The sequence below is a fragment of the Danio aesculapii genome, chromosome 3 (assembly GCF_903798145.1).
Source record: "Danio aesculapii chromosome 3, fDanAes4.1, whole genome shotgun sequence".
Lineage (NCBI taxonomy): Eukaryota > Metazoa > Chordata > Actinopteri > Cypriniformes > Danionidae > Danio > Danio aesculapii.
Window position 1 is genome coordinate 36400467 of NC_079437.1, and position 12370 is coordinate 36412836.

General features: G+C 37.2%; 1 protein-coding gene across 1 annotated transcript in view; it reads right to left on the bottom strand.

Annotated features, from left to right (window-relative positions):
* srcin1a (SRC kinase signaling inhibitor 1a) overlaps positions 1-12370 on the bottom strand; it is a 263387-nt gene that overhangs the window by 13594 nt on the left and 237423 nt on the right. The window contains exon 13 of the mRNA XM_056452793.1: positions 7183-7335. Coding sequence (XP_056308768.1) covers positions 7183-7335 — 153 coding nt within the window. The remainder of the gene's footprint in view (positions 1-7182; positions 7336-12370) is intronic.

Sequence of the window (12370 nt, forward strand, 5' to 3'; positions counted from 1 at the left end):
CAATAACTATCGCAGAAAAATAAAATATCGCAATATCAGATCTTTCCAATATTGTGCAGCCTTACTTTCCACTGATTCTGCTAGCTTGTGAACTGCTCTAATGTGACTGAAACCCTTTGAGAGCAGACTGTCCAGATGAAGGACAAAAGGAGACCCTTTCAGCTGTAGCATGAGTTTGTCACTCCCACTTTTCAAAATCTCAGTTGTGTCCCCTCACTTTCAAATTCATAGGTTATGTTTTTTCTATGAGACTCTGGCCATGTTGATGCATGCATCCGTAACCAGAAACATTGTGTGCATTCTTCATTAGCACAATCTAAAAAAGTTTACATACACTGTTTTGAAGTAACTTCAAACTGTATAGTAAATAGTATAGCTAAATAGTAAGTTAGCTAAACAGTAAAGCTAATTAGTAAAGGTCAATATTTTCACAAAATTACATCTAATTAATATTTATTTATGCTGTCTGTTTGCAATTGAAATCATTCAACACACTCATGATTGGTTGATGTGTCTGTGATAAACACCAGCATTACAAATTATTCCCTTTACATTTCAAGTACTTTAAAATAAGTTTAGCAGTGGAAATGGTTTAACAGCCTATTTACATTTCATTCACACATAAAATCTAAACCAGAAGTGCCCAATACGTCGATCACGATCTATCGGTCGATCGCAAAGGAAGCGTGGGTAGATCGCATGGCATTAAAAATAGACGCCAGCATATCATATAGTTTTGCAGCACTTAGCGAAGTTGGTGCGGTTAAGCCCAAATATCATTCCACCCTGACTGATGATCATTTGGTAGTGTGTTTTGGTAGTGGTAGTGTGTTTAAGGCTGGCTATCAGCAGCTACTGTCTGAACTATGCTTCCCTGGCTGATTCCATTCAGTGCAAATCATCAAAGTAAGGTAATGACAAAAATATGTACAGATTTGTAGGCTATTGCACAATATGGGTTCATACAGTTATGCAAGGTACATCAATATGTATTGTACAAATACAGAATTCTCAATATGTTTATTATTAAATATATGTTTAGCATTTTTTTACTAGATAGATCATTTTTACTTGGTGATTTTATAAGTAGCTTGCATGCTGAAAAGGTGTGGGCAACCCTGATATAAATTGTGAACATTTTTGTCCTGCTGGAGCTGAATTATGTGAAGTTCAGAATGTAAGATTGGGCTGCTTTAATGCCTGAGTTGGATTTTAAAAGGAATTTGCCCGAATAGGCAACTAAACTGGACTGATTTTATTTGGATTGAGATAAATTGATCACAATTTTTTAACTTCATAAAATGAAAATCTCAAGTTTTAGTGATCGGTGCATATTAAACAATAAAGAAAGTAAGATATGTTTTTATTACACATAGTTTATAGCCTACAATTATTTTTGATGGTATGTATCTTTTTAACCAGCTAATTACATCCTCAATTGGGCTGCACGGTGGCGCAGTGGGTAGCACGTTTGCCTCACAGCAAGAAGGTTGCTGGTTCGAGCCTCGGCTGGGTCAGTTGGCATTTCTGTGTGGAGTTTGCATGTTCTCTTCGTGTTGGCGTGGGTTTCCTCCGAGTGCTCCGGTTTCCCCCACAAGTCCAAAGACACGTGGTACAGATGAATTGGGTAGGCTAAATTGTCCATAGTGTGTATGGATGTTTCCCAAGGGTTGCAGCTGGAAGGGCATCCGCTGCGTAAAACAGGCTGGATAATTTGGCGGTTCAATCTGCAGTGGCGACCCCTAATTAATAATGGGACAAAGCTGAAAAGAAAATGAATGAATGAACATCCTTCATTTTGCATAATCTAATCCCTAAATGTATACAAATACATAAAAGCGATTCAATACTCCATTTTTCTTTTGTCTCCACCCACTTATCTTAAACCCTTGCCTGTAAGAGACTAGTGATGTCCTGTGGTTGCAGATGTGCTGAAGTCATTCAATGCAAGGGCCTGTTCAGTTTTGACTGCCGTAACCTTCAGAAATGTTGGTTGTAATCTTTGTTCTGGCTGCAATCTCAAGAAAGAGGTGGTCTGGGGTACAGTTAGCGAAAACTCTGATCTGGTTTACTTCTGATATATATGCAATCGTACCAAGTAACGGACGTGAGTCCCTTTAAGGCAAGTCATTTCCCTTGGCGACCATCTTTTAAATTCCTCTCTGGCAGTAGGCTCGGGCATTCTCAAATTCTCTAAAATTGTTTGCCACGCTTACAATTACAGTACATATTTGGAATCACCAGTAAAATTAAACAACAACCGTCTCATAAGTTTCATTTCTAAATGTTAGAATCAAACAAAATCAGCATATTTTCAGGTTGAACAGTTGGTTTCGAAAGAAACAAGATCACGACACCAACCTCTTTTATGGCTGTTCTACACATTATCATCCTCTGAAAAATTATCATCTGATCGTGCTGCTCTTCTAAAGTAATTCCCAACTTGGTCTTGATGGTGAATCTCCTCCAGAAATGACAGCGACTCTTTGTTCATAAGTTTGTAGTTGAGTAGTTGCTGTCATGTGATGTGCTTTGACAGGAGGACTGTACCTCGTGTTTGTTTCGTACAGATTACAACACCAAAAAATGTTTGCTTTGGTCTCCACTGGAGAAACGTCAGTCTATAGCAATCGAGGTTTGGTTCCTGTACTAGTAGGCGGGGCTCCATTCGCCATATTGACCATCATACTTTTCCCCATTCAAAACTATACAAGTGACAAGTCTTGTATATTCAATAGTCCTTGAGTGAATCTGGGAATCGGGGCTCTTTGTATGTTACTAAAACCAAAAGATTCAGTAAAAGCAGAATGACAGTGATGTGCAAACGTCTTTCCATTATGGCATCTTGGCTTTCATGGCCATCACCTAACAACAGCTGTACACACAACAGCAGCTCGATGAAGCAAGCGTACCGGGGTTCAGAAAGATGTTGTGAAAACCAGCTGAGAGGTTGGCAAAGGGGGACATTCGAACTTAAAATTTTAAATAATGAACATTACACTATACTTGAAAAAAGCCTAGCACTTACAGTGCAAGTTCCTCTAATTTTAATGTCAACTGTAGAATAACGAATGTTAATTGAGTAGAACCTGTGCCATTATCCGAAATTACACACTCTACATTTCAATTATATATGCAACTTGAATGCGAATGACCATGACTGCATATGTTTGTTTGGAGAGCTTGTGAGGCTGGTTAGCTTTGAAAGGGAGGTCAGCATGGTGTCGCTGCAGCGCTGCCCGGATCTCAACAGGTCTCCACAGGGTTTCCAACAGAGACATGCAGCAGGGATGGAGGACAAGAGACATCTGCTCGCTTACCCTGTCATCCACTCAAGCAAAACAACCAAATCTGTCTGCTTGGTGGTGTTAATGAGCCTCGCAGTTTCTGTGTCTGTTTGTGTGCGTGTGTGTGTGGCCTGAAGCAGATCAAGGAAGCCTAAAATCAACACCACTGCAGCTCAAACTTTGTCAGGAGAAATGCACAGTTGTGACCTCCTGGCAAAATGATGATATGTAAATGGAGTCGACTGGAGAGTGAGGTTAGATGTTAATTGTGCATCAATTAAAAATATTAAACCGATTTGCAAGTGCTGGAGCTGGATTGGGTGAAATTCAGAATGTAAGATTGGGCTGCGTTAATGCCTGAGCTGGATTTTAAATTGAATAGGCTGCTAAACTGGAGTGGTTTTACTTAGATTCCAAAAAACTGATCACAACTGGTGACAAGGGACTCATTAAATAAATAATAATATTTTTAATTATTCACTTTTTTATTCATTTTCATTTCAGCTTCGGCTGATTTATTAGGGGTTGCCACAGTGGAATGAACCGCCAACTCTTCTGTTCTACGCAGCGGATGCCCTTTCTGTCATTGTCCTGGCCTGACAGTCCTGACAGTGTTAAATGTTTCCCTGTGCTTGTTTATATTGCCTTAATTTGTGTTGGCCATGTGCTTCTCTTGTCTTTCCTCCTTGTTTTCAGTTACCACACCCTTTTATTTAAACCTTGTTATCCTGATTGTTTTCACCTGTCTCTCGTGTGCTTTGTTCTATATATTATGCTGTGTGTTCTCATTTCTTTGCTGGTCTGTTCCATGTGAGCTTGTCTTTGCTTATATTGTATCCTAGCTAGTAGTGGGCAAAGCAAGGTTTTATGAAACACTGAATAAAATTGAAGCAAATGCGTCGAAGCTTCGAAACGCTTCGAAACCCGTCTCTACAGTGACACCTAATGGCCATTTTTTTATGTATTGCTCTGGAACAGCTTCAGCAAAGAAACAATTACATAGATTGAGGTTTAAAACCCCATGTTATAGAGCTGAGGCTTGAAGTGATTTAGTGAAGCAGTGAGAGTTCCTGACTAGCATGCTGAAATAATGTGTTGGAATGCAGTGTGATGCAGTTATAGATGTTAGTTTTTAAATGCTCTTAAATGCTCGTTTTGTTTTAACATTAGTCTGACGCCTGAATGAACACTTTGTGAATAAATGTCTTGCTTTGGTCATAAAAGAACATTATTAAAATACATCAAGTCATAATTTCACAGTATTTGTACAAGTTGGGATTCGAACTCGGGCCATTTGCAGCACTGTTAGTCTGTGCTCACGCATGGTCCACTAGGCTACTAGGTTTTTTTTCCCCACCTTGTCAGTCAAACACAGATTTGCCAGGTCTTGAAACGCTTCTGAAATGACCAATGCTTTGAATCATTGTAGTCATGTGACCTGGGTGTTTCAGGTTATGATTCGGTGCAGTGTTTAGAAACACTAGCGCTTTGGGATCTCCACATTGTGTCAAAACATCTGTTTCACATCAGCCATCCCTAATCCTAGCATTGTATCCTTGCATAGTGTTTTATCTTGCCTGTTCTTCTAGTTCTCTTGTTTATTTATTTATTGTTTGTTTATAGCTACTACTTTCTTTTGTTTGTTCCTAGTGTTTACTTAATTTGTTCTAATCTTTGTCTTGCTTTTATCCTTCTAGTCGTTCCCAGTCATGTATTAGTTTTTGATTATTAGCTGTCTTTTTGATTGTTTAATTTTTCTCCTTAAGATTCTAGAACTCTTTATTTAATTAAAATTTTCTCTTTTATCCATTTTCAGCCTAATCAGTCTAGTTTCCCTTCTACTAGGATTTATATTGATTTCATATATATATATATATATATATATATATATATATATATATATATATATATATATATATATATATATATATATATATTTATTTTATTTTTTATTTTTTTTTATATATTTATTTAGATATTTATTATTTTATTGTACAATTACTGCTGCCTGTGTTGTGACTTCCCTGGCCTGCCAGTCTGGAGTTTACGTGACTTGTTCCCAGTATCTAGCTCTGGTTTTGACCACTGTTGCTTCTACTCCTGGCTGGCTGTTTATTCTGGTGCCATCTTGTCCCTACCATTTGCTTCCCTGTGTTGTTGCCCCTACTGCTTGGACATTGTCATCCCCTTGTCTGTCTACTTGTGCTTACATCAATAAACCATCAATAAACACCTTTGTTTTGTTCATTGCTGCAACTTGGTCTGCTTTCTTGCAACCAACCGTGACATTTTCATCCGCAATGCAGTTCATTTTAATGAATCATTATTATGTCTGACTAAGAATTTTGCTCAATATAATCAAAATGGCCTATAAAAATGGGTAATGGTGGGTGTGCTTAATATCTAATTTGTATTTTCTGAAATTTATTTTTTTTTGTCTTTTTATGCAATTATTATTCATTTTATTTAAAAAATTGTGCATATTTTTTTAGAAAGGTAGTAAAAAAAATTATTTGAAGTGTATGTTTATATTTCAATACATAAAGTGCTGTTCCAAAGTTTAGGTTGGTGAGATTTCTTATAGATAAATATTGTTACAGAATAATGACAGGAGTAATGATCCTAAAAAACAGCTATGCTAGTAGATAAATAACTTTTACAAGTCTAACTTTTATAAATTTAAGTCTAATAAAATGTCCTTTAACTTGCCATTATATTGTCCAACAGTTTAACTGTGATTTAGTTAAATAATAGTAAAATTTGTGTATAAAATTGGTTTAAAATATATATAGAAAAATATTACAGCCTCTCTTAATAAGTGAATCCCCACCTACTTAAAATTTAAGTCAAATTTCCCCCAAAAAAACTGGTACTAAATTTGTTAAATCCTCCAGAAAAGTGATTCCCAAAGTGGGGGTTGCGGGATAATGACAGGGGGTAGCTTGGAGATTTCTAAAAGTAAAAAACATTTTATGAAACTATTATAAGTGCCGTATTTTATCTATAACCCACAGAAGATAAAAATATAGTTAACAGTTACATAAAAACAACAACTTGCAAATAAAAAGTGTGTGTTTACATTAGATTAACAACACAGCAATAGTGTCAGCTGCAGCAGATTGATTTTATAGCATCAGGTTAAACTTTCTGACACCTTTATGGCAATCAAATACATTAAAAATGAGTACAGGCCACAACTGAACATTGATGATGATCTTTGAGTGGTGGTCTCCAAAATTAAACCAAGAATAGACATTGTGTCCACCGGTCTCATTAGGGGAGGTTAATATTAAATTAAACAAATGAACAACTGACTATAAAAATTAAATGTTTGTTAGACAGTTGCGCCTTTTTGTGTTGTCAATTGCTCGCATTTATATATGCCTACTGTTGTGTGGAAAATGCTTGTATATTTATAACCACATCTGAAGATGTTGGGGGTCATAAGTCACTGGCATTGTTATTTTGGAGGTCGCGGGCTCCAAAAATAACACATATTACATGTTATGACTGTACACTCAATGTGTGGTGACATTAGACACAACCGGTATCCCACAACACACTCACCAGCACCTAACTAACAGCACTTTACATCAGTACAGCACAAGACATTGTCAAAGCACTCATTTGAGCCTAATAGGCCATGAGCCGAAGAGCACAGGCAGAAACTCACATCTTCTGGCCGCTAATGTGTGCTTAATGAATGAGCGAAACCAGCCAACTGCTGGAACCCAACAATGTGTGTGTGCCTGCATGTGTGTGTGAATGTAATTGTATTGCTCTGTGGGTGTAAAGCAGACACATCTGGTGCCTGTGACATAGGGACATTAATCAGCACCATTAACACTTTATCCAGCCAGTCTGAAGCGACTCCTCAGGTAACACGTTCACTCACCTCCAGCTCAGCTGCTAGTTTTTCATCATCAGCTTCCTCTCGTTCTCCGCCAACGATGGTTGGAGGGGTGGAGGCTGATCGAGGGGCTTCAGATATACTTCTGCGCAGCTTCACGTGTGGCTTCTGAGGCTCGACCTCCTCTGATTCAGACTTCTGTTAACATTCAGAAACACAAGTAAACCTTAACACAAGATTGTGAATAAAATATATAACAAGTAAGGAGGCATAACCCAAACCCTAACCCTACTTTAACTCTGATCTTAATTTTGTATTTTTAATTTTGCAATTTTTGGAAGAAAATGTGTGTACTTTGGTTACTTACTCTACATACTTTATATAAATATTTACATACTTTTGGACAACAATACCAAATTTAAAAATGATTTGTTATTGCTTTTACAGTGCATCCAGAAAGTATTCACAGCGCTTCACCTTTTCCACATTTTTTTGTTACAGCCTTTTTCCAAAATGAATTAAATTCATCTATTTCCTCCACATTCTACACACAATACCCCAAAATGACAATGTAAAAAACGATTTTTTGAAATTGTTGCAAATTTATTAAAAATAAAAAAGCAGAAAAATCACATGTACATAAGTATTCACAGCCTTTGCTCAATACTTTGTTGATGCACCTTTGGCAGCGATTACAGCCTCAAGTCTTTTTGAATATGATGCCACAAGATTGGCACACCTGTCTTTGGGAATTTTTGCCCATTCCTCTTTGCAGTACCTCTCAAGCTCTATCAGGTTGGATGGGATGCAACACTGTACAGCCATTTTCAGATCTCTCCAGAGATGTTCAATATGATTTAGGTCTGGGCTCTGGCTGGGCCACTTAAGGACATTCACCGGGTTGTTGTGAAGCCACTCCATTGATATTTTGGCGGTGTGTTTTGGGTCATTGTCCTGCTGAAAGATGAACCGTCGCCCCAGTCTGAGGTCAAGAGCACTCTGAAGCAGGTTTTCATTCAGGATTTCTATATATATTTCTGCATTCATCTTTCCCTCTATCCTGACTAGTCTTCCAGTTCCTGCCGCTGAAAAACATCCCCACAGCATGATGCTACCACCACCATGCTTAACTGTAGGGATGGTATTAGCCAGTGCCTGGTTTTCTCCAAGCGTAATGACTGGCATTCACTCCAAAGAGTTCAATTTTAGTCTCATCAGACCAGAGAATTTTATTTCTTATGGTCTGAGAGTCCTTCAGATGCCTTTTGGCAAATTCCAGGCGGGGAGTGGCTTCCGTCTTGCCACTCTACCATACAGGCCTGATGTTGGATTGCTGCACAGATGGTTGTCCTTCTGTAAGGTTCTCCTCTCTCCACAGAAGAACACTGGAGCTCAGACAGAGTGACCATTGGGTTATTGATCCCCTCCCCGACTAAGGCCCTTCTCCCCAATCACTCAGCTTAGATGGCCGACTCTAGGAAGAGTCCTGGTGGTTCCAAACATCTTCCACTTACGAATGATGGAGGTCATTGTGCTCATTGGAACTTTCAGGGCAGCAGAAATGTTTCAGCAACCTTCCCCAGCCTTGTGCCTCAAGACAATCCTGTCTTGGAGGTCTACAGACAATTCCTTTGTCTTCATGCTTGGTTTGTGCTTTGACATGCACTGTCAAACCTGGGACCTTATATAGACAGGTGTATGCCTTTTCAAATCATGTCCAATCAACTGAATTTACCACAGGTGAACTCCAACTAAGCTGCTGAAACATCTCAAGAATGATCAGTGGAAACAGAATGTACCAGAGATCAATTAAAAGCTTCACGGCAAAGGTTGTGAATACATTAGATTAGATTAGATTCAACTTTATTGTCATTACACATGTACAAGTACAAGGTAACGCAATGTAGTTTCGGTCTAACCAGCAGTGCAATAGCAGCAAGTGCAGGATACAGGTATAAGTTATAAAGTTATAGAAAAACTGTGGTGATATTTACAGATGGATGTACTATCAACATTATATACAGGTTGTATTAGCTATGAAAAGATTTACAAAAAAATAATTTAGGTACAGGATGCTATTATAGCAGAAGTGTGCAGATAGATAAACATAATTACAAATGTCCATGTGCAGTGGGTATGTACAGTTCAAATAAATGAATCAGTGCAATGAATATGTGCAAACTTTAAATGTGCAAATGTTAAATAGTGCAGTGATTGTGAGGAGTTAGAGGAAGAGGAGTGTGGGGGGTGTATTGGGGGGGCAAATGAGTCAGTGAGGGGCAGAGTTCAAAAAGAAGACAGCTCTGGGGAAAAAGCTGTTCCTCAGTCTGCTGGTTTTTGTCCGGGGGAGCCTGAAGCGCCTGCCGGAAGGCAGGAGCGAAAACAGTCTGTGAGCAGGGTGAGAGGTGTCCTTAAGAATACTGCGTGCTCGGCGCAGACAGTGTTTCTTCTGGATGTCCTCAATGGCTGGCAGTGTAGTCCCTGTGATGCGTTGGGCAGTTTTCACCACCCGCTGCAGTGTAGTGAATAGTTATGTACATGAGCTTTTTTATTTTTAATAAATTAGCAAAATTAAAAAAAAAAATTTCACATCGTCATTATGGGGTATTGTGTGTAGAGTTTTGAGAAAATCAATGAATTTAATCCATTTTGGAATAAGGTTTTAACACAAAAAAATGTTTAAAAAAAAAGTAAAGCGCTATGAATACTTTCCGCATGCACTGTACATATGTAAAAGTTTGATATCAACCACACGTTGACAGTCAATAAATAAATCAATAAATATATATATATTTTTATTTATGAAATATTTTGAAATTTAAAGTATTTATTTAATCAAACAAGGTCATATAAAAATAAAGTATTCAATTTATTGAACATAATCAATTGCTAAATATATCTATCTTAACATATAAAAATATTCTAACAGCAAGTAAATGTTCACAGTATTTACTATTATAGTCACAGTAAAAAATGCTGGGTTCCACACAATTCCTTCATTTTGTCCCAACATAAATAGATTAAGTTAACTTGATTGTGTTGTTCCAATTCATTTTAAATAAGTAGTTTAAACAAGCAGCAAAAGTCATCTTTTGAATGTTTATAATAATTTTTATTTTTTAAAAAGTTTTATTTCTTTTGGTTTGGCTGCAATAAGAGCAGCTTTTTACATATTTTAAAACCATTTAAGGTCAATATTATTAGCCCCCCTAAGAAGTTATTTTTTTCTATGTGCTACAAAGTAAACCAATGTTATCCAATGACTTGCATGATTAATCTAACTTGTTTGTTAACATAATTAACCTTAATTAACATAATTGTTGTTAATTCTAACTTGTTGTTCTAATTGTTGTTGTCTAATCTAACTTGTTAATTAACATAATTAAAAAGCATATTAAACTGAATACTAATACTAATAATTGCTAATAATTCAGGGGGCTAACAATTCTGACTTCAACTGTATGTAATCAATACATTGATATATCTGTGCAGATACCTCATACAAAATACAGGCAATTGTTAATGTAATTCCAGCAAATAATAACCAAAAGGCTACAGAAGAGCACAACATCTCCCATTGCAAAGTAATGACCGAATCTTAATTAAGAGTAAACACAAGGGAAATTATCACATCAACCCAGCTAAATCTTCCTCAATCAATCTCAAATTCACCAGTGACCAACAGGTGATTTATCACTATAGGAACAGCTGAGGTGATAAAGAAAACATCAGCCATGACTTACACACCCACAAACACAGGCCGCTTTTATGAGATGCCTGACATTTCAGAGACCCTGCACTCAAATAAAAGTGATCTAGTGTTTTCCTGATTCCTCTAATTTTGCTTGCAGAAACAGCCTGCATATAAAAGTTGGAGCAAGTTTGCATGCATAAATAAACACACGTGAAACTGTGTGTCGCAGGCAGAGGTTGTGATAACTGAAATTTAAATAAAGAAAAAAACATTTGGTGTGATGGCATTTTTGAGGTCGACACGATGGCTCAGTGGTTATCACTGTCACCTCACAGCAAGAAGGTCGCTGGGTCAGTTGGCATTTCTGTGCATGTTCTCGCCATGTTTGTGTGGGTTTCCTTCGGGTGCTCCGGTTTCCCCCACAGTCCAAAGACATGTGGTATAGGTAAATTGAATAAACTAAATCGGCCACAGTGTATGTGTGTGCATACGAGTGTATGGGTGTTTCCCAGTAGTGGGTTGCAGCTGAAAGGGCATTCGCTGTGTTAAACATATGCTGGATATGTGGTTCATTCTGCTGTGGCTACCCCTGATTAATAAAGGAACTAAGCTGAAGGAAAATGAATGAATGATATGAACAAATTATTATTGTTTTTAAAATAGTTCAATTAAACGACAAACAATAATACAAATCCAGACCAAAGTGTCTGTCAGAGACTACATGGTAAACCTGACAACACAGAACGTTTGAACGGAAATTTAAAATTCCTTTCACTTTAAAACTTGCTATGAAGCGCACGTTTACCAGGTATGAAAAGTGATTTGCCATGACATCCTGCTCTGCACCAGGAAATTTTAGTGTCAGGTCAGAGTTTTAGCATTATTGGTTAGGATAGGATACTGTTTACGTTTTTTATTTATTTATTTGCATTTTACTTTTGAAGATGATCAGGCTGCAATGTCAAGTTTTCAATGCTTTGGATTAAATATTGTGTCTGTCTAAGGTTCTGGCAAGATTTTCTCATTAAAAATCAAATATAATCATCATACAGGAGTGAGTAATTTATTATTTGACAGTGTAAAGTCATGAAAGTAAGAAAGAAAGAGTTTTGTTCAGTCTTTTTGTATTTAGTAATACGACTTTTGTTCATCTTTGTTCAGAATATATCCGAAATGTATTGCTTTAATGCACTTTCTAAAATACAGTTCCTGTTCTCTTCATAAATTAATAAACAAATGCATAATCTATTCTACTTTAGTGCCAACTCGCCAACCTGATTTCACCAAGAAGGACATGTTCCTTGATTAACTTCTATGTTGATCCTTAAACAACATTCTAAACAGCCAATCAGAATCAAGGCATATGTTGACCGTTTATGTTAGGTTTAGGCTTATCATTTAGAGTTATGGTTGGGCTTAGGGGTAGGGAATTGGTATGGATTACATTTTCCAACAAAAATGATGTTCCAGGATCAACATAGATGTTAATCCAGGATCGCATCGTACTTGTCAAAATATTGATGTCAGTAGCCAACTTGT